Source organism: Ostrinia furnacalis, unplaced genomic scaffold (genome assembly GCF_004193835.3).
Source record: "Ostrinia furnacalis isolate ACB-3 unplaced genomic scaffold, ASM419383v2 OfSCF7606, whole genome shotgun sequence".
In the NCBI taxonomy this organism is placed as follows: domain Eukaryota; kingdom Metazoa; phylum Arthropoda; class Insecta; order Lepidoptera; family Crambidae; genus Ostrinia; species Ostrinia furnacalis.
Window position 1 is genome coordinate 411995 of NW_021137845.1, and position 27516 is coordinate 439510.

The 27516-nt window shown below is 40.9% G+C and overlaps 4 protein-coding genes across 6 annotated transcripts in view; 1 reads left to right on the forward strand and 3 right to left on the reverse strand.

The window, feature by feature from the left end:
• Mul1 (mitochondrial E3 ubiquitin protein ligase 1) overlaps positions 1-1359 on the reverse strand; it is a 5834-nt gene extending 4475 nt beyond the window's left edge. Inside the window, exons 1-2 of the mRNA XM_028322280.1 lie at positions 1089-1359; positions 837-994 (exon numbers count right to left, since the gene is read on the reverse strand). Coding sequence (XP_028178081.1) covers positions 837-994; positions 1089-1205 — 275 coding nt within the window. The 5' untranslated portion in view covers positions 1206-1359. The remainder of the gene's footprint in view (positions 1-836; positions 995-1088) is intronic.
• A 470-nt stretch (positions 1360-1829) lies between these two features.
• On the reverse strand, positions 1830-22280 carry pea (ATP-dependent RNA helicase pea). The gene is made up of 14 exons (XM_028322278.1): positions 22106-22280; positions 21033-21889; positions 20607-20768; positions 20335-20439; positions 16951-17097; positions 15905-16417; positions 15155-15402; positions 12589-13255; positions 11900-12040; positions 11047-11199; positions 10108-10266; positions 8843-9009; positions 3245-3424; positions 1830-2087 (listed from the first exon to the last, which is right to left on the reverse strand). Exons 1-14 carry the CDS (start codon positions 22197-22199, stop codon positions 1865-1867), a joined length of 3816 nt encoding a protein of 1271 aa, XP_028178079.1. The 5' UTR covers positions 22200-22280; the 3' UTR covers positions 1830-1864.
• A 553-nt stretch (positions 22281-22833) lies between these two features.
• On the forward strand, positions 22834-23723 carry MED9 (mediator complex subunit 9). The gene is made up of 3 exons (XM_028322272.1): positions 22834-23044; positions 23122-23227; positions 23348-23723. The coding sequence occupies exons 1-3, from the start codon at positions 22941-22943 to the stop codon at positions 23486-23488; spliced, it is 351 nt and encodes a 116-aa protein (XP_028178073.1). The 5' UTR covers positions 22834-22940; the 3' UTR covers positions 23489-23723.
• A 125-nt stretch (positions 23724-23848) lies between these two features.
• Positions 23849-27516, reverse strand: part of GTPBP1 (GTP-binding protein 1) — an 18739-nt gene continuing 15071 nt past the window's right edge. For all 3 annotated transcript variants that reach the window (XM_028322268.1, XM_028322269.1, XM_028322271.1), the window contains exons 12-13: positions 26406-26519; positions 23849-25142 (exon numbers count right to left, since the gene is read on the reverse strand). In XM_028322268.1, the coding sequence (XP_028178069.1) occupies positions 25023-25142; positions 26406-26519 (234 nt within the window). In that variant the 3' untranslated portion in view covers positions 23849-25022. The remainder of the gene's footprint in view (positions 25143-26405; positions 26520-27516) is intronic.

A 27516-nucleotide genomic window follows, 5' to 3' on the forward strand; every position in this document is an offset into this window, starting at 1 on the left:
AAAAAAAATTAAAGGTGATAGTGGATTGCCAATGATCTTAAAAACATCTCTAGCTTCTCTTCTTTCCAATAATATGTCACGTCATGTAGTAATTAGATATTGAAATTCGTCAAAAATTCAAAGTTTAGGGAAGAAAATGGAACAATAATACAAAAGTAGTTGAATGGCTTCATAACATTTCTAAATGTGGATTTGTAGTAAAAAGCAAGAATTGTTGGATACTGTTCAAAAAATAATTCGAGACGGAGAGTTTAAAAATAATTTCAAAGATGATCGTCCAGGTCAAAAATTGTTTGAAAAATGTTTGGCCAGAAATAAAGAATTTTTTACTTAAACCAATGTTGAGAAGAATTATTTTTATTTTTTAAAGTGAGTTTTAAATGATGATAATGTTGATTTTTAATAATTAAGTTTATTGTTAAATAAAGAAATTGTTCAAATACAATCTTTCTTTATTAATTCTTAAAAATATCATCCCTATATTCCTTTTCTAAGCTGCTGGACGCTAAATGGTCCACGGGTGGACGCAATTTGGATTTTGTGGACGCAAACTGGGTATAACGCCTAATTCTGAAGTTTATCTATTTTAAAAGAAAAAGCAAGATGTTTCTAATACAACTGAATGTTAATCTTAAAATAGAATATATAATGAATACATTACACAAATTTGTCATAGAAATGAGTGCTGGGGCATTTTTATTATCGCCGTCAAACTTGCCAACTGCACTAAATGGACGCGAACAGGCGAAATGACCCTACATACTTCAATAATTTTTAGTTGAATGGCTGTAAGAGTACTTATTAAATAAAAGTTATTCAATAAAATATCAGCTTACCTTTGCACCACTCCAGTAACATTATTGTTGTAGTTGCTGGTGATAGGAGTGCCCAGAGGCTTGACAAGCCCTCTGATCACTACATAAGGGATTGTATTGTTGGGGTATTTATTTATTTCCTTGTTTAGGGTGTTGTCTATATCCAGTACAGGAGCTGTCTAATTAGAAAAATAAATTAGCATTATAGAAAACGTGTTTTTTCGAACTCGACAAAAGTATTGAAACATATTGCTTTAAAAATGAGTAGCTTACTTGTAGCGCGTTTAGTATGTGTTTACATTTGCTCAGCTGTCTCACGCAGAAACCAAGTATGAGGGAATCTATTCCCAGTATCACGGTCTCCCCGATTATCTCCGAAAAGAAATCCATTTTCCTTCAAGTCAATCAATTTATTAACAGCAAATTTTACAGTTCATTTCTTGCTGTTTATAAATAATCCAGCCAACTAGTTTTAGGACATTATTTCCAATTATTCCACACAAAAATTGTGTAATTTGCACCAAAAAATTGCGATCTGTCAAAAATCCAATCGAGTTCAAATTTGACATTAATGACAATGCGTTCTGTTATACCATACCATCAGGAGCAATGAAGTATTAAAATGCGTTTTAATTAATTTTCTTTGAGGAAATTGGATGGAGGAGGTATAGTGCTACAGCCCTTCAGCTCAGCCGAAAGACGTCCACCAAGGATTTCCACAAAGACCGGTCACGGTAATAATATGATAATATTACCGTGGACCGGTCCTGCCCTTACTTGGTAATTATCTCAAACATTGTGATAGGATCACAGGTAGGAACATTCCATCGTGATTCCACCATGAGCCAAACCAGCAGCTGACCAATCTTATCGGTATGACACCCCACACACAGTGCTAGAGGCTTGCAAATAAAGACTCGTACATACACTTGGTACTTGTCGTTTTTTCGATTTCTGTAATCGTAGGAGCATTGTACAATACACAGGTAGGATAAACAGAAACGAAACAAAATATACTATTTGGTAGAAACATTTATTTGCGTCCGTTCCTAATTCCTTCTCCTGCGGACGCGCGATATCCTCCAGGCGTTGGGCTCCTCGTACTTGTTGTAGAGCGGCTCCAGGCGCTGGTTCTTCTTGAACTTGGACAGCTTGGTGGGGTCCGAGAACTTGAAGAAGGCGGGCGCGAACTCCACCAGCCACTTGGGGTCGATGGTGGTCACCTCACGCATGTACTCCTTGGTGGTTTGCACCAGTTCGTGGTAGATTACCCTGCAATAAAATGAAGAGTTAGAAACCTTGTCTTTATAATTAATAACTACCTAAGGAGCGAAATGTTACTTAAAAAAAACTGAAAAAAGTGCGGACCTGTCTACAGATTGTAGTTTCTAAAACCTGGTCCGTGAGCACGTAGAATCCCGTCCAATGACCCCAAGCTACCCATCCTTATCGCTCGCGCGTAATTATATTGCTGTCGCGACTGTGTGACGCGCGCCCGCAGTGAGTGTGCGAGCGCGACAGCAACATAATTACGTGCGAGCGACAAGGATGGGCAGCTTGGGGTCATTGGACAGGATTCTACGTGCTCACGGACCAGGCTTTAAATAAAAAAAAACCTTGTCTTTTGGAAGGTTTACATTTAGCCAGTCGACGTCACTGGGGATATAGGATTATACTCGACAGTGCCGCCAACCTGGTGATTGCAAATGCGCTAGTCCTCCTACCGCTTCAGCGCTCACCGATTGGCGCCACTGTCTTAGCCAAAAGCAAGGACCTCACTTGCCAGTGGCGCTAACTGGTGAGCGTAGTTAAGAACACCTTAATTATGAGGATTCAGTCATGGATAAGTTACGCTTCAAGTTCAACCACACCAACGCGTCCAGATCGCCGGCGCGATCATAGGCCAATGACAGGTCGCGCGATCCATGACAATCCATTATTGGTCTATGGTCGCGCCGTGATCGGGCCGGCGATTTGCATGCGTTGGTGTGGTTGAAGCATTAGTGCTTGTGCACGTTGACTCGCGGGCGCGGTGGCGGGCGCGATGACGAAATATCAAACATATGTAGTGATTCCAAGTGTTCACGTACGAAACGCAGGTGCGGTCTAACTAGCGGGCAAGCTAGCGACTGGTGCGCGCGGAGCGCTCGCGGTAATTTCAACGCGTGAAGACGTTTGTGTGTGTTCATGTCAAACTAGCGGCGGCGCGCGCGTTTCACTCGCGACGTCAGGTAAGTTCAACCAGTTTGAACTTGTCGCTAGAAACGATAGTACGTCACACTCGCGCGAACGCCTGGTGGTTAATGTGAACACGAGCTCGCAACGTTTCCCGCGCCCTCGCCCGCGCGTACCTACGTGAACAAGCACTTAAGCCGACATTTAAAGCTATAGAATGTCTGCTTCTATTGCCAACTTTATCTGCCACTTACCACTCAGGCTGCCTGTTGAACAGCGCGCTGGAGGGGTGTATGTAGACGACCTGGCTGTCGACCAGCGTGCGGTAGCCTTCCTGTGGGTCCTTCTTGGCCGCGTTCCGGAAGAAACCCGAGCAGATCGTCTTCTGGATGCGCACAGTGTTCTTGCCCGCCGACACTACGTCTAGTTTGTGTCTGTGGAAAGAGGTAATATTTTTAACTGGTGTTCAAAGGAGACATAAGAAAGGAGGTATGTTTACATTAGAATTTTACGAGATGGACTATTTACTACGACCGCAAAACGCCTTATACAAGTTTCAGACTAACGGACTTGAATGTGGACCTGATATAAATAGTTTCAAAAGGCTCTTGGATCAGGCGGATGGATCCAGCTCTCGAAAAAGGTTATGGGCACATCACAGTACACAAGAAAATCGACCACAGTGCAATGCATCACTTGTATTTTTTTTTATTTAAATAAGGCATTGGGTAGAACGTCATCAGCCTGTCAATCATAATTGTTCATGAAAATTTGACGTCACAACAAGTTAACTAAGATTGTGGGCATAATACCCATCATACTTTTGGTTGCAAAAGTATTTTATTCTAAATTCAGCATGTAAAGCACACTTGTAAGTTATGTCCTATTCCTACTTGGCGAAGTAACAACAGTGACGTACGAGTACTTCTTCTTCTTTTTTGATGATGTTGGCAATACACGTCGAGGTCGACTTGATTTGTGCCATTTTCAAGTATTTATGTGATACGAGTTACAAAATGAGATCAAGTAATGATAATATAATGAAGTATGATAGATGATACCCCTTCCCACCCTTTGAGTCTCAGTAAAGTTGTGGTGCTTTACTGAGACCTCCTATGGACAACTTGAGAGAACCAGAAGAATCACGATGCACTGTTTTGCTTCACTCGCCCACACTCATGCACGTTCACGAACACTTAAATTACACGAATTAATAGTCGCCAAAACACGAATTTGAGGAAATAAAACAAAACCGTTAACATGACGCTTCAGATTCCCGCCAAGAAGTCCGACGTACGAGCACAGAATAATAATAAGTACTACGTACAGAAGTTTTACTTCGTGAAGGTATTTAAAAAAATGTATGCTCAATGTCATTAACAATATGGTGTAATTTAGCCTGTCTCAAGAGTCAAGCACCATTTTGTTGACAAACGTCAGTGATCGGCACTGCGCCGAAGCTATAGGGCTGACTTCGGTAAAATGATGTGACGTGAGGTGCCAAACTGCGGAAAATGGCGAAGGAAATACATGATTTAGCATGAATTATCATGAATAATATTAACTACTTATTTACCTCTCAGTGTCATGAGGCAACTTAAANCTATATGAGTATTAATTTACATACTATTCTCGTATTGAAAGCGGTTAATAACTTCATAAAATAACATCAAAGACTTGAAAAATCACCTACCGAAAATTCAAAATTTCCAAAGCTTGGTACATGCAAAGCGGCACCCAAAGGCACAAGAATTGTATGTCATCTTGATCGCCGTGTATGGTGCAATAGCTCATGTGAGTACCAGCCCTTCAGTTCTATTCAGTTTAAAAAAAATCCAGTTTAAGTGTTTTTTTCCATACAAAAAAAATTAAAATATTTTTTTTCTCACACATGGAGCTACTCATACCCTTCATACTGTATTAGTAAAACAAAGGGAGGTATACTAAACACAATGCATATTTTTCTTTATTAATTTCTGACATTAAGTTTCTATGGTATGGGAGCTTAATTTTCAGACCACCGTGCGTCGGGCACGTACGGCGTAGTGTGCCGGCGCCTCGCGCGGAGCCGATGATGGCCGATCGATGTCGATGAAGCCCGAGGACCCGCGAAGCGCCAACAACCTGGATGCGAGCAGCGAAGGACCATTTGTTATGGAAGTCCTTGGTGGAAGCCTTTGTCCAGCAGTGGACGTCATTTAGCTGAAACGAACGAATAAACTGGATCCTGCAAAAAACGGGATGTCTCCGTGGGAACAAGCCCTAATAATGTTTTATAACTATCCCTACATTTACCATTTTGCAAATAATACGAATACTTACTTTATTTTAGTTTTAACGTCCTCATTATCTTTGAACCGCAGACAGGCCAACTAACGCTGACTCGGCGACTTTACAGCTTTTGTAAAGTCAAACTCATCTTTATCAGAGTGCAAATAAAGCAGTAATTCGACAGCAAAAAAATCTTGTAAAGACAACGGTGCTTTATGCAGAACACTTTTAGATCTTAAGTAGTTGAAATAGCAGCGAGTTTGCAACAAAAATGAGTAGTCTGATGGTGATTTCTGTATGGAAAAGTCTGTTTTTTGTTTGGATAAGATTTAAAAATTATCTTTAGAATGATAGAGTTGATAACAACTAATAAACACGTCGCGTAAGTCACATTTTTCTTCCAACATAATTAGAATACCTATTTCTATCTTACGCCCGTATTCACAAACATTACTATGAGGTCTCACAGTGCGCGTGGACGCACAGGGCAGAAGCACACGTGTGTGAACACGAACCAATCACAGAGCTCTATTCAACGCTGTGCGTTCGATTTGCTGCTGCAAGCATCGTTTGTTCGTTCGTTGTCGCCTGCAAATAAAGTACGCTTAAAGAGCATTCAAAATACCTGTGCTAGCTGACTTATTTGATCATCTTCTAACCTGCCGAGGATAAACGGGGATTACCCGCTAACGACCGCCGAATAAATTGTCGAAAAATTACTCGGGGTGAACCACCTGGCTGAATGAAGGCTCATTTGTCTATGAAATGAGTTTGGCAGACATTCAGATTCCAAAATTCCGTCAATATTGTGTTTTTCCCGTTTTTCCTCTCGGGAGAAAACAGTTTTTGAAATTTCCTTCAGAAAATTAACTGTAATATGAAATTCTGTTTTAGTATATTCAAATGTAGTCCACGTAATTTCACCGCACATTAAGAAAATTGCTTAAAATAATAATGGTAGAGTTCAAAGGCCCTATGAAAAGACTCCAAATATGAAGCTACACTAAATAATTTAACCCTGTTATTTATTTAATACAAATTACGAGTAATTTAAAGATTCAAGAGTGTATTTTTCAGACGAGTCTGTATAAATCTATTAACAATGTTGTTAAGTCATACTGGCGTAAAAGAAACATAAGCAGAAAAAGAAATTGAAGTAAACAACTTTCGACGTTAGGCTTTTGTTTTGAAAACTGAATTTGCGATTTGGAATCGTTTGTTTCTTTATTTTAATCCTATTAAAAAATAGTTTCTATAACTTTTGAAAACATTAATGTTTCGGCAATTTAAATAAAAAAAATACCATTTTGACACATACTATTAGCCATAATGCAAAAATTATCAGCATAATATTTTGGCGTAAATAGATATTAAATTAATTCAAAATGTGCGCGATGAATGTAACTAAATATAGGCGCGAATTACCAAAGTGTCTATAATCTACCGCATCAAACTTTCCAAAATACACCATAAATCGTTTCCACAAAGTCTATTTCAACGTGTGCCAAAATTTCCATTCATTTTCATAAAGGTGTGAGCACATTAGCGTGACCATCAATCTCCAGGTGACGGGACTATTCAGGGACGCTCGCTTGCGAACAGGATAACTAATAGCAGATGGCCTTAAGTCCTTACGTTTTTGCAAGCGAACTCCCTATAGGATGCCATTCAAGCGGCGATAGGTGTCAACTTAGGAATATTTAGAGAGACGAACATAAGAGACTTAAGATTTGAATTTGAATCTTGAATTTTTCCCAGGGCCTTTTTGTAACAGGAATGTGTCCCGAGACTTCTAAAACTGAACGAAAGCTCTATTGAGCCATCCATTAACAACTCAAAAGCGTAGAAGTGCGAAGAATGTCCTCGATAGAGTAGAAAGAAATTGGTGTGTGCTCTAGCGCCATTTTTCTATCATGTGAACTAACGCCCGTATTCGCAAACATTACTACGAGGTATCACAGTGCGCGTAGACGCACAGGATGACACATGAACCAATCAGAGAGCTCTATTCAACGCTGTGCGTTCGATTTGCTGCTTCACTTAAGCAAGTATCGTTTGTGAATACGGGCGTAAGTATACAAGTAATAGGTGTCGCGATGTTGCATCGTGTCAAAAAACAACGCGTTGAAATTCAAATTCTACTTGATTGATTAGATGAAAACAAACAAAAAGCGATCGGTATTCGTTAAAAACACAATACGACGGGCCCACCGCAGAAAGACGTAAAGGACAACTTTTCAGTTGAAAAAATATTGCAATGATGCTTCTAACAGATTATTTATGTTTATGGGCTCACGTTCATAACAAATATAATTACACATAGGTAGGTTAAAAATTAAATTGCAGCTAGCTAAAATAAACGGATAAAATCCACAACAGGAGTTCACAAAAAAAAACACATGTTAGCAAGAAAAGCGACCGCTGAAATATCGGCAAGTATTAGCTAACAAACTTGAATTTGAACACAGACAAACCAAACATTCCTGTATTTCGATATTCATATGTTTGAAAATGTTTTTAGATTTTCCCTTTAAACAAGCTGTTTTTATCATATTTTTAACTTAACATGCGTAATAAAATGTGGTTAGAATAAACACAACCTTCATCAAGCGGGCAAAAATAAAACGGATTTTACGTACACCTTTATTCGTCGCGAGCGTCCAATTCAAAACTCATCGCTCGAAAGTGATTTAAAACGACAATAGAATCGAATGACGTCGACAATCGAGCCGTCACATACTCGCGTCGTAAGAGAGTTCGCAAACAGATATATGTGGGCTCCAATCACCACATTCATTTTACGTTCCACAGACGTATATCAAACAGAACAGCTTGCTCATTTCAGCTGAAAGCAATGTTTGTTGCAGTCTTCTTTTGTTTTAGTAGGTTGTATACTAAGACTAAAGAACACCACAAGTTTTAAATTGGAATCCGCCAAACCAAAAGCATTATGGAAAGCCTATTAGGGGCTGATTTTTCAATCTTCAATATCTTTCAACTGAAGAATAACCATGTCATTTTGACATATGGGTGTTTCTCTGCTATTTGGAAAATCGTCCATACAAGACTGTCCTGAAGTAATTTTATTAATTATTGAGAAATTTTGCTAATGAAATTCAGGGCAATAGTAATTTAAATACATATCTAAAAAAGCCCACACATTTTCCCCTTAGTTTTTGAGTTATTGGCGATTTTTCGCAAAACTGCGACAGGGGACTGTTGCAACCACCCAGGGGAATGTTTTATGGACAAAAACAATTAGTATTTTTCTTTAAGTAAACAAACTCTTTTTTTTTCTTTGCCATTATAAAAATATGTAAGTTTTTGAAACAAANAGGCAACTTAAAAAAGTACATTCTGTGTTTTTATTATTATTTAGGCAGTTAAATACTCCACAGTATTTAGTACACCATTTTCTTTATTTTCTTCCATCATACACAAGAATACGCGTGCGTGAGTCAACGTTCGCTCGTATGTGAGGCCTTGTCGAATAGTATCCTGTAGGTGGGCCATCGTGCGTGTTTTGTTTTCGATGTAAACTCGCGGAGATGGACAGGCCTGGTACGAGTAATTCAGCCTACCTGTCCATGATGCCGAGCAGCTGCTTGCGCACGTCCTGCGCGCGCTTGAGCGTGCGTATCTGCACGAAGTTCTCGTAGCACCAGGCGTTGGAGAACTTGTTGTTGCGCCAGCTGTTGTACACCGCCAGCAGCGTCAGGTGGTCGCCCTCGGGCTGGTTGAACTTCGCCTGCGGACACCACGGACGATTAGCAATTACGATAAAACAAAACACACAAGTTTACTAAGCAACTACGCGGTCTAAATGAGGGCTATCGTTTTTATACTTAACAGTTGGCACCCCTGGCGATTGACAGGACCTTACCCTACAGTGGCGCCATCTTGATGAGTGCAAATGCGATAGTCCTCCTACCACTTTAGCGCGCCATTGTCTTCGCTACTAGCAAGTGACAGGACCTTACTCTACAGTGGCGCCAACTGGTGAGCGCTAAAACGATAGTCATTACTGTATGCGCCAGTATTAAAACCTCAAACAATTCAAACTCATGTCACACTATTCTCTATCACTCACTCTGACAGTCCTTTCCCTATCCTCTCCCTTCCACCTTCAGTCTCGCTCTCGCATTGCAAGACGCCGCATCGCCTACCGTCCTACCTATCTGGCCTACAAGAGGGCTTCGTGTGAGTTTATATCAAACGTCGTCACTAGTGAGCGCGTAAAAAATAATTAAAGGTTTTAGTTCTTGAAAGTTTCCGCTAGGGGCACTGTACAATCCGTCATACATTTAGATTGCGTTTCCACCAGAAATGTGTGAGGATTTGCGCGTGTGTGCGTTTCATTTACTTCGCCTCGGTAAATGAAGCGATTCTATTGGTTCTTTTCAAACACATCCCTCGCTACACATCCTCGCTCATCTCTGGTGGAAACGCAGCCTTAATGTCACTTTTTTACGCAGTTGACTTAGAATGCGTTTGACGTAAATTCACACTACGCCCCCTGATACGCGCACGGAACTCAATACGCGCGCATCAAGACACTATCCGTGTCTTGATGCGCGCGTATTGAGTTCCTCCTATAGACAAGTGCCGTTAATCCGCGCTACTTGTGGCGCGAAAAAGTACTAAGTAGTGAAAATAGAGGACGATTTTAACTTGGAATCGAAAATGCGCATCCAAACCGGTCGACGCGTCGACGTGCGACCACTGAACTTTTAGTAACCTGTTTAGATACAAATATCTCATCCACACAGAAACATTCGATTTAGGGACGCCAGTTCACCTCAAAAACATGTCAACATCCATTAAGAAGACTGAAGCTGTGTGTTACCTTCTTCTGGTCAGCGAGCGCCTGCTTGTCCTTGGGGCGGTAGAAGACGTTCTGCACGCTGAGCATGGACACGATGGTGAGGATCTCGTCGGAGCACTGCAGCGCCACCGACATGATCAGGATCTTGGACAGATTCGGCTCCAGGGGGAACTCGGCCATCTGGAAACATGTGCTCAAGTTATTTTTGCTGTGCATTAGGCTGTGGTCTCCTATAAACGCCGTCTGCGTACAGCGTCGTGTGCGGCCGCGTCGTAATGCTTACTATAGAAATGTACCGGTTGTGGCCTCTTTCAAACGTTGATGTCGGCGTATGACGTTGATAGAAATGTTTGATGTTGATGGCGTACGATGACTATAATAGGAGACCGTAGTCTTATTTAAGTCCTGCTTAAAGGGCGCTGTGATGTGCGACTATACCGGCGGCGCGTCGAAGTGGAAATGCGACCCCATTCAGAGTAGAGGCGGGCGCGTGTTAACCAAAATGTTTAAAGACGCGAGTTGCGTTCACAATGCTCCTGCACGTCACGCGTCATCATGTGACGTGACATGGGTTTTTTTTTTTTTTGAAGGGACGCGCGCTGGTAGCTTGAGGAGCTTTTCCAGCTTCACCGGGCAGAGTGGCGAGTACAGAAGGTACTCTAGCCGTTTGGCGATCGTCGGTGCGCGTGCCGACGAGACCGAGTGTGGGCTTCGCGTAGCGAAGCCCAGGCTCGTCCGCGTCGGTCGCAGACCGACGTTCGCGATCGTGACATGGGGCGCGAGCGCGGGAGTTTCTAATGGCTCGGTCCGTCCGTGTCGTGCCGTCTGATAAGGTGCAATCTCGTAGCTCGTTCAGCACTGTGAATACGCAGACGCCAAGACTCGAGTGCCCGCGGCATTGGCGTATCTAGGATTCTGCAGTCTCAGGCTAGTGCAGTCTACCTGAGGCCTAACACTCACCCGGCGGCCGAGCCTGGTGAGCAGCCCCTCGGAGTCGAGCGCGGACAGCGAGTGCAGCTGCTCCAGCGCCATGATGAGCGACTCCACCGGCGGCGCGTCCATGAAGTCGAAGTGCAGCAGGTCGTTGATGCCCATGGTCTTCAGTTGGAGCACCTGTTCAAGTAATGGATTTTATTAAATGCTTTTGGCTACAAAATATTAATTGTAAAGCCTGGTCCGTGAGCATGTAGAATTTTGTCTAGCGCGGTCCTTGCTTGTGGCCTTTGTGTCAGCATGCGACATATCATCATTTCGCGTTGGGACACAGCGTCACGTCGCGCTCGTCGCTGACTTTGTGACACTGTAATAGATCTACTAAAGCCTGGTCCGTGAGCACGTAGAATTTTGTCCAATGACCCCAAGCTACTCATCCTTATCGCTCGCGCGTAATTATGTTGCTGTCGCGCTCGCACACTCACTGCGGGCGCCAGTCGCACAGTCGCGACAGCAATATAATTACGCGCGAGAGATAAGGATGGGTAGCTTGCGGTTATTGGACAAAATTCTACGTGCTCAGCGACCAGACTATAGACACAGCTCATATCTTTCCTCTCGTCTAATCTTCGCTCCGCTTTAGTGGAAAGTAAAGCCTGGTCCGTGAGCACGTAGAATTTTGTCCAATGACCCCAAGCTATCCATCCTTATCGCTCGCGCGTAATTATATTGCTGTCGCGACTGTGCGACGCGCGCCCGCAGTGAGTGTGCGAGCGCGACAGCAACATAGTTACGCGCGAGCGATAAGGATGGGTAGCTTGGGGTCATCGGACAAAATTCTACGTGCTCACGGACCAGACTATAGACGTGTTATACGCACGGTGGTGGCGAGGTTGGTGCGCTGTATCTCGGGCACGGGCGTGGGCAGCATCTCGTCGCGGTAGGCGCGCTCGGTGTACAGACGGTAGCACTTGCCCGGGCCCGTGCGACCCGCGCGTCCCGCTCGCTGCTTCGCCGCTGCCTGGGAAGGAAAAACAAACCTTCAGTTACGGTGATCGCTTTAATTATTACAACCCGATCGATTTAACAGCGCACCTCGCTGGTATGCGACTCTCCCTCCCTCCGCACACTTCCACGCGTTCACCCCGTTCGTACCAGAACGTCGATGTGACGCAGTGTGCAGGTGTGCAGTTAACTCGACCAGATTGTACTGAGATTGGCTCAAAATGTTGGTCATTAAATCAAATGAATATTTAATTTTCAAGTAAACAGATTGAAAGTACGCAATGATATGTTAGCTGAGCGCCGTGTTATTGAAAACGGTTCGGATTTTAAAATAGAAAGCAAATTAAATGATCATGTCCCATGACAGTATCTTTCTGACACCAATTATAGGCGTCGTGTAATTGAAGACGACTTGAGTTTCGAACATTACATAATAATGAGATACCATTACTCAAAATTAATTTCGTTTTTGATTAATCTGCAAATATTATCATCTTATCATTAAAATCCACATTATAAAAGTAGGTACATATTAGAAAAAATTAACTGCGAAAATAATCATACCTGCGAAATCGGAGTAACAACCAGCGAGTCCATTCCAGTCTTCGAATTGTACACCTTCTGCTTCACAAATCCCGGGTCCACCACGTAATAAATTCCATCAATCGTCAGCGATGTTTCAGCGATATTCGTCGCAATGACCACCTTTCTGGAACCAGGCGGCGCGGGTTCGAAAATACGCGTTTGCATTTCCGACGGCAGCGCGGAATATACTGGGAGAATGATCAGTTCAGGTACATCAGGACCTAACGACTTCATTCTTTCGTATAGGATCTCGCAAGCCGTATCAATTTCTTCTTGTCCAGTTAAAAAGAGCAGGATATCCCCTGGCGGTTCGCGCAGATGTATTTGCATGACAGTGATGAGTGATGCATCAAGATAATCCGTTTCTGGTTCCTTAGTATACAAGACCTCAACAGGGAATGTTCGTCCTGGGATGGTGAATATGGGTGCTTCGAAGAAGTACTGCGAGAATTTGACGGCGTCTAATGTGGCGGAGGTGACGATCAGCTTGAGCTCGGGACGCGAACGCACGGCCGTCTTGAGCAGGCCGAACAGCACGTCGGTGTGGATGGTGCGCTCGTGAGCCTCGTCCAACATGATCACGCTGTAGGCGCGGAGCTCCAGGTCCACCAGGCACTCGCGGAGCAACATACCGTCTGTCATGTACCTGGAGAGATAAGGAATAGGCTAGATGACAAAATTTCAATTATTTGTCCGTCAGACAGATATTTCGAAAATATTAGACTCATATTTTTTATTTTCTTTCATCTATACTTAAAATAAATCTGTAGAGAGGTCAATTCTGTACATGAAATATATTTTCAAAATAACTATCAGGGGGTGATTAGTGATCGATACTGATGCCAAAAATGCAATCAGTAAAATTTTTGTCTGTCTGTATGTTCCTTATAGAAACAAAAACTACTTGACGGATTTTAACGAAACTTGGTACAATTATTCTTCATACTCCTGGGCAGGTTATAGGATACTTAGGAATTCCCACGGGCACGGGAATTAGCGGGAAAATCCTTTTGTATGAAAAATCTAAACTGCTTAAGTTAGACGCTTGAAATTTGGCATGCAGGTACCTTANTAGGAATTCCCACGGGCACGGGAATTAGCGGGAAAATCCTTTTGTATGAAAAATCTAAACTGCTTAAGTTAGACGCTTGAAATTTGGCATGCAGGTACCTTAGTAAACTCAAAGCTTAGTTACAACAGGATATTGCAAAATTCCCACGGGAACGGGAGTTAGCGGGTAAAAACATTGGTATGAAAAAATCTAAACCGCGTAAGATAGATGAAGGGGGTAAAACGGGATCCACGCGTACGAAGTCGCGGGCGGCCGCTAGTAATTAAATAATAACAGTTGAAATGGCGCGATACGTCACGCTTGAGTAGAATTTTTACTCAAAAGTTACGTCACGCGACATTTCAACTCAATATAATACTGTAATTATTGGATTATGGAAAAAAATAAAAAATATGAGTCTAATATTTTCTAATTATCTGTCTGACGGACTAAATAGAATTTCGAATTAATTACCCAGTCATCATTATTACTATTTTGCTTATGATAAAGGTGGCCAGCTTTTTCTCTTTTATGATCAGTGTGACCAGCGCAAACGGCGTTTCCTATCGGAGGCCAAGACACGTTTTGGGTCGCTGAGCTATGAAAGTAAGTAAGGCGACCACTACCATGAAACAATAACAAATGTTCATGCAGATGCCAGAACGTCAAGAGGATTTTGACCAGCGTGCGTCCTACCAATGATATGTGGAGGCCAGCGCCGTATGTGATAGTAAAGCTGGCCCATTCTGTCTTATACGTCACACTGCGACCTATAGTAACGTCGATGTTTGGATTTATGGCAGTGGACTGACAGTTTATCAGCCCATATTTAATGAAACAGTATAAAAAGTCGTTACTCGATGAACTGACGATCTTAAGGATCAGGCATTGTGACCGGGTCAAAAAAGGGATCTACAAAAGTGAAATTAATGAATGTAATGTTAATTGTGAAAAATATAAAACGTTAAAATAGCGGTATCGTTATAGCCAATGAGCTGCTGTCATAGTGACATTGACGTTATGTCAATGACACACGAGAATCAAATGTCAGAATAGAGGGACGCGCGGAGACGACTCCGCGCGCTTTTGTGCTAAGTGATGAATTGTATCTAAATTAAGGCAATATAATGTACAAGATGAGTATCCAGTGTTTTATTTATGAGAATAGATCGACCGACCTCTAATAGTAAGTTGCTATGAATGGTGTCAAAAATTTGTAATTTTGCTCAGTATTCCTATTTCAACTAATTACTCACTGGATGCGGGCAGCGCAGGACCGTTCATTGTGGAAAACCTTGGGGGAGGCCTTTGTCCAGCAGTGGACGTCATTTGGCTGAAACGAACGAACGAACGAACTCACTTGATGACAGTCTCGGGGCTGGTGCAGTCCTCGAAGCGGATGGTGTAGCCGACCTCCTGGCCGAGGCAGCCGAACTCTTCGGCAACGCGCTTGGCAACACATGGCGGCCACTCCTGTTCCTGCTGAGCACTCACTTGATGACAGTCTCGGGGCTGGTGCAGTCCTCGAAGCGGATGGTGTAGCCGACCTCCTGGCCGAGCCGGCAGCCGAACTCTTCGGCCACGCGCTTGGCAACCGACATGGCGGCCACACGGCGAGGCTGTGTGCACGCCACCTTCCCGCGCGCTGTGAGCCCGCACTCGGCGAGGTACTGCGTGATTTGAGTTGTCTTTCCCGAGCCCGTCTCGCCGATGACGATCAGGATCTGGTTGTCTGCTACGGCCTGATAATAAATAGTTTGTTTAGTTCAGGGGTTCGCGTATCTATCGTATAAGACCCGATTCGACCAAATTTTTATCCGAGAATAACTCCTGGTATAACTGGCACATTGACAGTTTCAGTATGGGAAATATGTCAAAACTGATGATTTATTCTGAGATAAATATTTACCCTTGTTTGGTCGAATCCACGCTATAGCAAATAGCGGTCGCCCGCGACTTCTACGCGTGAAAACATAGCACTTTCATATAAACTTCCAACCCCCGTTTTATCCCCTTAGGGGTTGAATTTTGCAAAATCCCATCTTAGTGAGCACCTACGTTTTAAAAGGAACCCCCATGCAATTCTGACTCCTAGCACTTGTAGTTTCTGAGATTTAGTAATGAGTGAATGAGTCAGTCAGTCAATCAGTCAGTGACCTTTCGCTTTTATAGATATAGATTTAGCTAAATTGCGGAACATATCAGAGATTCAATGTAGAATATTATTTATGCAAATCAATTTACCTTTGTGAGTTCATCCCTTAGCTTGTAAATAGGCAGCGACTGCCTCTGCTCCAACAGCGAGAGATTCGTCTTCTTGCCAAAAGACGACTTTTTACCACCAATCACGTGCTTCTTCCATTCGGGCAAGTCTTGAGGCGTGATTCCAGTCCCTCTCATATTGGCCGCTAACGCCCTGCCATCAGCTTCGGGAAGCGGATCGATCCAGTTCTTATTCAACCCAGTCGGCAGACTCTCCATCTCTTGCTCCCTCTGAATCATCTTCTGCTCTCTTCTCTCTTTCGCCAACGCCGACTGCATCATGGCCGCTTGCGCTAGGGACCCATCAGGGTTCTTTACGATCCTGACAGGGGATAATTCGTGTAGAGCGCGACCGTGGCCTTGCAAGAAGGGTGGCTCGTCCTCAACTAATTCGATCTCGATGTCAGCCTCGCCGTCCTCGTCTTTTGGGAGGAGGCCGGTCTCCTCGTCGAAGTCTGGCAACTCGCTCTTGTCTATGACTCCCGATGATATCATCTATGGAGATAAAGATTAAGTTACATAATTATATTTTTTTCTGAAATGCTATCTGTGATCAGACGAAAGACTATCCAGATTGCTTGAAGTTACTAAGGAAGAGTAAAAGAATAATCAGAATGCATATGGTTTGAATTACATTAATTCACCATAGAAATAGTCGTTGAAGTTCGAAAGCTTTTATAAATGTTGGCTATCATGTAAGCAAATAGCGATCCTCTCGCGGGTTTTTCGTAAGTTGGCATCTATGAGTAAACTGATAGGAACTGTGGGACTTGAAGTAAAAGACTCTATGACATTGGTTCCCAAAGTGGGGGGCGCGCCCCCCTGGAGAAGCGCAAAGACCTTTAAAGGGGGGCGCGGGCCATGTATAAAACCTGCGACCGCTGAGAGAATGCATTCCAGACTGCTCGATACGACCAATAAATCTTGACTGGAGGAAGGGCGCGGAATTTTTGTATGGTCGAAAGGGGATGCGTCTCAAATATGTTTGGGGACCAATGCTCTATGACCATGTAATGTAGTGCACTGACCTGCTTGATCTCCCAGCGCTCGGGGCTGGAGATCCTGGTGACGCGCTTGCGGCTGGAGTCTTCGTCGGGCTCGAGCGCGCCCTGCAGCCCCGCCAGTACAGTCGCGGCGGGCGCCGGCCGGTCCGGGTTGCGCCCTTCGCGCTCCGCCTGCAGAGACATGTCCAAATGTTATAAATACGAAACACACAGGGTATACCAGCGGAGTTACTCCGAAAAACGTTATCCGAAGTTTCAAATGTTGCCATCCCTCTCACGCAAAGCGAGATGCCAGTATGAGCGACGTTGACAGATAGACCTGAAACTACGTAACTAAACAGGGTTTCGTAGTAGCCCTGCAGCATAGAAAAAAAGTAATACATAGGCCCTGCAGGCGCGGATCCTCCTATGTTCGTCTGATTAATTTCTTTGCGGGTCCAATGATTGTTCAACTTACCCCTGGGACAAACTTGGAATTCATTGGTTGGGTTTTTATTGGAGTTTTAGCTGTAGATCCTGGCTAATGGGAATCTCAAAAGACTGTGAAAATATGAAAAGGTTGTGCACACGCCCATGGATCCGTGCCTGAGGTGTACCACAGGTAAACACATTTCAACTTTGTAATGTGTATAACGTAAACGTAAATCTAAGAGGCTTAAGCTTTGCACTATCTCCAAAAACAACCCGCATAAGCATTACCTGAGCCATCAAGTGGTTAGTGTGAAATGAAGTCCCAGAAAAGAAAAAAGAAAAATTTTCTGCTCAAAATTTTAACCAATTCCATTACCACAAAAAGAAAAATGATTGAAGATGATGGTGACAGTGATAGTGGAGGTGCAGGCATCTATCAGTAGTCACAACTGCCTGTATACAAAAATTAAGTAGATAGTTTGCATAAAAATGATATGTTTTAATAAGGACGAGGATGAGCTGATTTACCGTGGACTCCTTTTCGTAAGTAAAGTATACATACATATTAGGGTGGTCCTTATTCCTACGAAAAAAAATTTTTTTCTTATATTTTGCGGGGCACCACGTAATTTGAATATATACCATATGAAAGTCTTTCATTATTTTTTTTTTAATTTTTAAAAGACATTTAGGGGTCGCTACCAAGGTTTGAATTTTAAGTAAAAACAAAATCTGCATTTGTTAGATTCATTTATTTTTAAAGCCAAAGCCAAATAAAAATATTACAAAATTATTGTTGTTGCTATGAAATAAGATATTATGTACAATGTACATATTTGAATCAATTATTTTTAAGATATAAGGGTTTACTTGTTAGTATCTCGACGCGTCGGTACCATGGTCGGTACAGAAGAGGGGTTGAGGGGAGATGGGGACAAGAAGCGATTGTCTATTCTATCTATGCGATGTTCATTTGCACGTAAAATGTGATATAAACACTTAAATAAAACATTTATGAAACCATGATTTAAGATCTTCAAAGCTTTTGTAAATATTTTGACTGCTGGTAGCGACCTCTAAATCTTAACCAAAAAAAAAACAAAAAAGCTAATTTCATATTTAGAGGTATATAATCGAATGAGAAAGTGCCCCGGGGATAATTCAAAAGTCGAAAAATAAGGACCACCCTAATACATATTTGTGTTATTAAAATGTAAATCTTTTTTGTTGAAACGACACTAGTGAAAAGGCTCAATAATAGTGAAGTGAACTGTGTTTGATGAAAGAAAGGCGATTGTTTTCGTGATGAAATGGTGAAACTATCGCGATCGGGCTTACCAGGGTCTTCCAGAGATGCCGCTTAGCCTCGAATACTTACAGTTTCAACAGTTACCCAGCGCTGGGCCGAGATAAGCTCTTAACGTCCAGCTGTAATGTATGACCATACCAACAACTCCACCGCCACTCACGCTATCAATCTCCAATTTATGTAAATATAAACTATTTCAAAAAACTACTCTGATTTAAAAATAAATAAATTTTATGTTTTTACGATATATGGCAACAAAAACCGCGATTCCACGATTTAAGAGGAGAACAACCGTTGTGGTTAAACCCGTGGCTAAACGCAAACCGCAAAAGCCAAGAAAAAAAAAGAGGTGAACAACGTTTAACTGCACAACTCCCAGTGTTGCCACTTTAGACAAGTGTTAAGTTTCGAAAATATTGATGACAGTATCGACGTACTACATAGTATAAAATTAAATTAAAAAATGCTAATTTAGAAGAAGTCTTAGGCTCCAGCGTTTTTTCAACGCGTAAGTGAGCTTTTTGCCAGCAGCACGACTTGTGCGAGCTGAGAGCCGGAGACACATTAGCTAGTAAATAAAGGAATCCCATCAAAAACAATACTTGTCAAAAAAACCAAGTCTCGCAACTCAGTTGTTCTACGGTAAAAAGTTGTGAGATCCATGTAATACCAAGTCCAGGCCAGGAAATCTTTAACGTTTTACATAAATTATTGACTTGGCCATCGCACTAAATAATTTAATTTACACACACGTGTTTTCATGCGATGGCCAAGTCAATATATTTATGTAAAACGTTAAAGATTTCCTGGCCTGGACTTGGTATTACATGGATCTCACAACTTTTTACCGTAGAACAACTGAGTTGCGAGACTTGGTTTTTTTGACAAGTATTGTTTTTGATGGGATCTCATTTCTTTTTGTATTTTGTAGACAGCAGTTATGTATCTAGAAAACTGGACCGAAATTGAAAAATTTTACTCGACTTGGCGGTTGCACTACCGTGCCCCCAAATATTTTAGTTTTTCCTTGATTCATACACCAAACACTACTTATATTCCAAATTTGAAGCTTCTAGGTCTGCTAGAAGTGCCTTAGAGTTTTGATGATCGGTGAGTCAGTGAGTGAGTCAGTGAGTCAGTGAGTCAGTCAGTGAGTGACAAAATTAAGTAACTTTGACCCGTTATAATTCTTAAACTACTGGTTCAAATTGAATGAAATTTTAAATATACCGTGTCTTTACAATGCCTGCATAGCTAATGAAAATTCAGCCTTCTAGTTTTATCCACAACGAAGTTACAGGCGGTCGAAAATGGCCTGAATTGCTTCGAGAAAAGGATGGTACGGCCGTGCCGCTTTTCTGCTCGACTTGGTGGGGGCAATGCCGTGCCCCCAGATGCACACGTGAGCTGGTTGGGACTGGCTGTGAGTCACGTTAGTGTAAAATAAAACAGAATAAAGGCTAATCAAAAGAGCCCAAATGTGTTACTTTGAAAATTCCTATTCCTATGGACATAAATGCAAGGCATGTTATATAATTAAAGAAATAAGCTCAAAACTTGATTCAATCACAAGCACAGATTGAGGCTTTTGATTGGTGAATATAATTTGGGGACAGAATCTATGAGATTGAATCATGTGTAGTCCTAATTACAATAAACCAGACTATGAAACCCTGACTAATGCTTACCTCCAAATGGGCATGTGATGTAGGGTTCAGGTCTTTTCCAGTTTCTTGGCAAACATCCTTCATAGTCAGAGAGACCTTTTGTCCAGTCATTGACAAAACTTTAATCTGAAACAAAAAAATACAATGTACTGTATGTTTTAAAATGTACAAGAATAGATTTTATTATTATAATAATATCAATAGATGATATTGCTCTTGGTAGATGAAAAAGTTACTCTTTGACTAACATTATAACAATAATTATATTAATGTTATATTCAATGGTATAATACCTTGACTTTGTCGCCCCTATTGACTACGTCTGAGACATTAGTGACCCGGCCCTCGGAGCGCAGCTGTGATATGTGCACCAGCCCCTCCCACCTCTTCCTCACCCCCTCTATTTGGACAAAACAGCCAAACGGAACTATGTTCGCCACCCGCCCATTGTAGATCTGGAAGATAAACATTTTGTGTCAAGACAAACTTATTTACTACACTAATTAAAAATTATCAAGTACTCATTAAGTGTGAAGTTTCTTCTCCTACACTACAATGTATAGATAGCATTTTATATGCTATTGAAGTCAAATTAAACTATCTTCTAATGTTATTTTAATGACCATTTGATAATATCATTGTCAACCACTGCCTAATAAAACTACTTATATGCATGACATATACTTTACATATACTGGATTTATTAATTTAAAAATTACCTTGCCAGGTTCTGGATCATCACTTATTTCAACCTCAGGACTCCTCTTTCTAGGTTTCTTCCCTTGATCCCCATATCTACCCCTGTCTTCTCTATCCCTTGAATGAGACCTCTTCCCTCTGGACCTAGACCTCCTGTGCCTGTCCCTTGACCTGGACCTCCTATGCCTGTCCTTGGACCTCGACCTCTGCCTGTCCTTAGATCTTGACCTGTGCCTGTTTCTCGACCTGGACCTGTGCCTATCTCTAGATCGAGATCTGTGACGTTGTCTGCTCCGCGACCTCCGCTTCCTGTCTCTATCTCTGCTTCTAGTCCGGCGGTCTCTACTACGACTTCTCTTGTCTTTACTTCTACTGCGTCTACTTCTATCTCTTGATTTTTCTCTCTTTTTTACTCTACTATCCTTTGTCTCTTTTGTATCACTCGACTCCGATTTCTTTTTGTCTTCTGATTTTGATTCTACTTTTGGTCCAGAGTAAGAAGGAGCCAAAGCTTCTAGTTCAGCCATCGCCTGGTCAATTACGTTATCACTTTTAGGTTTAGTTTCATCCTTGAATATGTCTTTAGATGTTATCCTCTTATTTTTCTTCTCATCCTCACTTTCTTCATCATCAGAAGAGAAAACAGGAGGTTTTTCATTAGGAATCGCGAGACCAGGAAATTTCGTAGCTAAAGGATTGTGTTTGCTTGATTCTGTTTCCGTTTTTTGTGCATCAGTCTTGGCAGGTTTCATGTGCTGTATAATTCGAAGCAAGTTTGTCATGAAAGAATCTGAAAACTCTGCTCCATTTTCAATAAGAACTTTCTTGAATCCATCAAATGTAGGATTTTTGTCTGCTAAATCAATGATGAATTCAGCTGAAAAAAATAAAATGGTATTAAAATAAATTTATAAAATAAGGAAGAAATTGAGATATTTTGAATAGGATAATTGGTCTATTTAAGCTAGCAATATTAAATATTTATTATTTATTGATATCCCCTAAAACGTTTTTATGCAAATCATAGGATAAAAACGTTTTAGGGGATTTTTGAGCAATAATAGTGTACGATTTCACATGTAAAAATTCTTACCTAAATCTTTGTCATTTAGCCCTAAATGGTTATCTAACTCCGTGCATATTTTAGATACCAAAGAAAGATGTTCTAATTTTGCAACTTCATCCATTTTTATAGATTTATCTAATTAAAATGCTGTAAAAACACATTTAGTCGATCAACAACATTTTTATAATTTCAAGCTGTCAATGTCAAGTTTGACGTTTTCGCACATAATCTGTAGTCCTCATTTTTTTTAAAGTATAGCTCAAAGGAAAATCGTAACTTCATTCCATTAGTATTCTCTGTCTACGATTCCATTGCATTGGAGATATAACTTTTATAGGTCGTGCAGCAAGAGTTGAGGCAATCAATATTACATTTGCTTGTCATGTCGCACTGTGACAACTTGCACTGCTAGCCAATTTATTATATTATATTATTCCGTGTTTTAAACACGAGTTTACATTACATCTGCTAGCCAATTTAATCCTCCTTTAATAAAGATGTTCGCTTCACCCTCACCATTGCTTCACCTCAACTTTCGTTGGGCGACCTATACAAGTTTTGAGACTACAGCAGTGCGTGTCATGCGTGTGTAGAGCCATGCATGTGTAGAGCAAAACACGCGCTGGGGGAAGAAGACTCGTCTTACATAGTTACTCATAAATCTTTGATGAAATTATAAAATATTTGGACATTGTGATAAGTCAGTGTCATCATAATTTGCTGCTGTGATTTGCTGTCAGTGTCAAATATTTTGGACTCGTTTCTTTTTCTCTTCACCGTTTCTTTCTTTCATTTTTCATAGACGATTTCATATTTAGGCAAGTGATTTGTGTTATATTTTGTGTATAATTCGACTCATAAGATGGAAAATAACACAGACCATTCAGATCAAAACAATTTTAGTCCTCTGACTGTGCAAGAAGTAGACGTAGATTTTTTGCCAATTGTTTATGAAATTATTCGAAGGTATTGCATTCATCTATTTATAGACAGTCACCTTGTTTGTATGTATTAGAGAGTTACTAACAAATTTATATTTTCAGTGTAGAACGAGACTTTCACGACAACTCTGCCAAGAATCGCGAGTCGCAGGATTGCAGTCAAAAGGTCCTAGAACTGCAGAAGAAGTTTGACGTAGCACGCTCACAGGTAACGCATTACATACTACGTATCTCCCCATGTTACATTAAAATTTATTGCTTTACATTTTGTGGCTGGAACAATACAGCAGTATAGCAGAAAGTGATATTGGTTAAATTTGTCTTTCAGATCAAGCGATTACCTGGTATAGAATACAATAAACAGGATCAATTAAAACAGTTTGAAATCCTCCGGACCCAGCTGAGGCTGAAGCGTGAATTGTTGCAGAAGTACCGTAATATGTGCTCATTTGAAACGTCATTCAAGTGATACCAGTCAACATGCCGCTCCGTGCTTTGCTCAAATATCTAGCAAACAATGAGCATCTGGTCCAGCGGATCGCCGAGTCCTACCCCGTAAGAAGAGCAGCCCAACTAGCAGTCTCTATATTTTATAGAGGCAAGGAGAAACTATCCGAAATGGACCCACAGGAAGTCAACAGATTCTTGTCATTCTTGAGAAAATTCAGTGAAAACATAAAAGAAGGGATTGCCGATGCAAAGAAGCAAATAAAAAAATGAGACAACATTTTAGTCATTTAGTTTAGCTAGTTACAAATTGAAATATTGGTCATATGGGATAATAAATAAGAAGTCAGCAATAATTCGAGCTAGTTTAATTTTTTGTCACTCTTGAACAAATCAATAAAAATATCCTCTTACTTAAACTAGAAAAAATCACATTCTAATTGTATTGTAAATAATCAAATACTGTATGATATGAATAGCAGCTAGCCTCACTAACAATGTGCTTGTAGTAGTCATACATTAGCTTTTTATAAAATGAGACTATTTTCAGTTAGGTCATCTTCAATCAAAATCAAATTTTGAAAAACAAAAAATATCCATGTATTAATATTAATTATAATAATTTTGAAAAACAAAAAATATGAATAATAACATAAATAAAACCATTACTTTCCAAAAATAAGGTTGTATTTCTAAACAAAATATCCATCACAAGCCAACCAACTATGAATAAAAAGTTCTGTTTTTGTTATTTTTGCACATCAATATTATTTTTTGTCTTAATTTTCTTCTATTTTTGGTTCATGTATAAAAATATTTATTGCCTTTATCACCACAACTAGAACTTTGCAACCATTTTACTACATAAGCATACAAAAATCAAAAGTAAACCATTTTTATTTAGAATGAGCAAATCTTGAATAGTATGTATGAATCTTCTATATTGTGTTATTCATAATTGAATTAAAAGGTACATTATATAAAGGAAATACTGGAAATACTGGAACTATTACTTCTTAAAGATAGGCTTATTTATTACAGATGGAGACATTTTTAGTAAAGTGCATGAAAGTATAAAATTTTAGACATTAATATTCCTATTAAAATATGGAGTTCTCTTCAATTTATGCATGTAATGGATTACATAATGACTGTAAAAACCTGTACCAGAGTGTGCTATACCCCAGATATTTCCAGTCGGAACCTCGATTTCGAGAATCTAGCCACGCTATGGACCTTCTAGTTGATCTAGGTAAGATTTGTACCTATATCTAGTTGCATGTACTTCCGAAGGAGACATCGAGAAACTTGATACGAGTCAGTGACACTGTTAGCGACGACGCCTCACGACACAACACTATAGGCAAAAGACGCTTTTATGGCTCACCCATAGAAAGTAAACACGAAAAGTTTGTTGGAAAGTCCTTAGGCGGAATGCAGGCGGCAAGTCAAACTTTATTGAATCATATAATTTGCTGTAATGTTTAGGGTTGATATGGTGGTGTAAAGTGAGAAGTCCCCTGCACTGGTGAGGCGTCGTGTTCGGCGAGCGGGCTTCAGACGCGTGGCGCTGCAGGCTGGTCGGGCGGCTTGTCGTGGCGCTTGCGCGGGCGCCGCGAGCGCTTGTCGTTGGCCACCTCGAACGGCGAGTCCGCCGCCGTCACGTCGCTCTCTTGCTGCAGGGTTGATAAGGGTATGAGTTTTAGATGTTCTTGCTGAGATCGTAAACTAAAGAACAGCAGCAGCAAATTTCAACAAAATTCGATGATGACGTTTTGGGTAACTAGAAAGGAACTTCGGTCATACCTACTAGATTGATTTTCAAATGGTCAGGACGGAACGACTGAGAATTTGGTTCTTTTAAAGGGACCGACAGTCTTACGAGGTGTGACAAAGTAAAATATTTAAAGCTGCATTACTACGATAGTAATTCAATGTAATCAACTTGACTGACCTTAGTTCTCCTAGATATCATTTGGTCGAATTATTAAGCGTATAAACAACGGTTATTTGGTGCATAATATACTTAAGATGCAAAAATTCACATGCTAGTGAATTAAGCTGCTCATCTTTCTATTGTAACATCATTACTGTACAGTCAGCGTCCAGCGTCAAATTGTTAAAACACCTGAAGTAGCCAAAAAGTGGAATAAGGTTGTGTTATCAACTTTTTGGCCACTTTGGGTGTCACGAACTATTAGTCCTTTCTCCGGGAACAAATGTTTGAATGCTTTTCAAAGTCATAAGGACGACAACTATTAACCGGCGCGCGTCGGAGCGCACTTACACGGCCGTAAAGAAAATAGTATTTTATTAAGTTCTTAGAGTCATAATTGCTTACAACTGATTAACTGACATTTCAATCCGGAGGGATGAGCGAGCATGCGTCGGAAACCGGTCGGCTTTGAGCGTGTTCCAGCGGATACTCGCGCAGACGCGCTCATTCCACCGCATTTTTGGCCGAACGGACGTCGCGCCGGTGAATGTGAATCCTAGGCTTGGGTAAAAAATATCGATATATCAAAATATTTTTCTGAAAAAATATCGATATAAATCAGCGATATTTTTTCCCGTGATATATCGATTTTCGATATTTATTTTCAGATATCAAAATCGATATATTTTTAAAGCTCTGCTGTCTGCTCATGCGTCACAACATGTATTCGACCAATCCGATTTCGATTTAGAAAAAGAGTAGGTATGTAGTAGGCTGTTTTTTTTTAATAATTAAACTAATGTTAAAACAGCCAGATGTGTGTTTGCTTCAAAATTTCGAATATTTTGTCATTTTTTATAAATAATTGCAAATTGCGCAAAAAATATCGAAATATCGATATTTCTTGGGTGATATATATCGATATATTTGAAAAATATCGATACGATAAATATCGATATTTTTTTTCCATTTGCCCATCCCTAGTGAATCCTGCCATAGTTACCGTGTCGAGCGCCGGCGCGGGCGCGTGGTTGGCGCGGCGCGGCGGCGGCTTGCTGGCGTGCGGCTCAGGCCGCAGCACGTTGCCCACCGCCTTCGTGCGGCCCTCGCGGAACACCTGACAACGACATAATATACAATTCAATATTTATTCAGCGGTATTTACAGCGGACCGACGATCTGGTGGTGCCTGGATGCGAGCGGCGCAGGACCGGTCTTCGTGGAAATCCTTGGGGGTGGCCTTTGTCGGCTGAAACGACGACGACGATGATTTTTATTCAGCATAACAAACGGTGCAGTGTGTTAAACAAAACACCTGCCAACAAAACAAAATCAATATTTATTCAGCACAATAAAGAGGGCCTTGTGTTAAACAAACATTTTCAGCAAATAGTGTGTTCTTATGTTATTTGTCTCCTTGACACCGTTCCAATAGCTGAAATAACATCTCTAAATATAGGGATATTTAATTAGTTGTTCTAGCAAGTATACACAACATCACATTAGACGTAACAATTACCCATAACTTATGAAATACAACAATTTGTACATAAATGTCGTCCAGCTAAGAACCTAGGACGTGCGATATCATTTTATCGATTTTAGACGATAAGCCAACTATTTTAAATAACGTAATTATTATCGTTTAAAATCAACGATAAGATTACATCGTCACTCGCAGCTAGCTGAAGCCTGTATATGCTCTACGAGGGCTGCACTAAAAGTATCGGGAATGGAATATTTCCACTGTTCCAGTCATATTAAAATCTATTTAATTGCAAACTCCAGGGTTTTAAAAATCGTATACCATTTATTTATTTAAAAAAAGATTCTCGGTCGTATCACAAGGTCTTGTCAAACTTGTTTAGTCGTTGAGAAAATGGAATTGACTCGAGAAAATTCAAGAGCGATGATTTATTATGACTTTTGAAGTGGTTTAACACAAAAACAGTGTGTTGACCGGATGATTTCTGCATTTGGTAATGAAGCCCCATCCAAAACCACAATTTATCGCTGGTTTCCTGAATTTCAACGTGGACGTGTCAAGCTCAGTGATGATCCCCGTCAAGGTCGTCCAAAAACTGCAGTCACCTAAGAAAACGTTGATGCTGTGC

Excerpts from the sequence above, each read along its gene's own strand:
- MED9 (XM_028322272.1), top strand. The coding sequence starts at position 22,941 with ATGGAAAATAACACAGACCATTCAGATCAAAACAATTTTAGTCCTCTG. Across the intron at positions 23,045-23,121 it reads GTTTATGAAATTATTCGAAG|TGTAGAACGAGACTTTCACG; the intron begins GTATTGCATTCA and ends TTATATTTTCAG. Across the intron at positions 23,228-23,347 it reads TTGACGTAGCACGCTCACAG|ATCAAGCGATTACCTGGTAT; the intron begins GTAACGCATTAC and ends TTTGTCTTTCAG.
- pea (XM_028322278.1), bottom strand. The coding sequence starts at position 22,199 with ATGGATGAAGTTGCAAAATTAGAACATCTTTCTTTGGTATCTAAAATA. Across the intron at positions 16,418-16,950 it reads AGCGCTGGGAGATCAAGCAG|ATGATATCATCGGGAGTCAT; the intron begins GTCAGTGCACTA and ends TTATCTCCATAG. Across the intron at positions 13,256-15,154 it reads AGCCCCGAGACTGTCATCAA|GTACATGACAGACGGTATGT; the intron begins GTGAGTGCTCAG and ends TTATCTCTCCAG.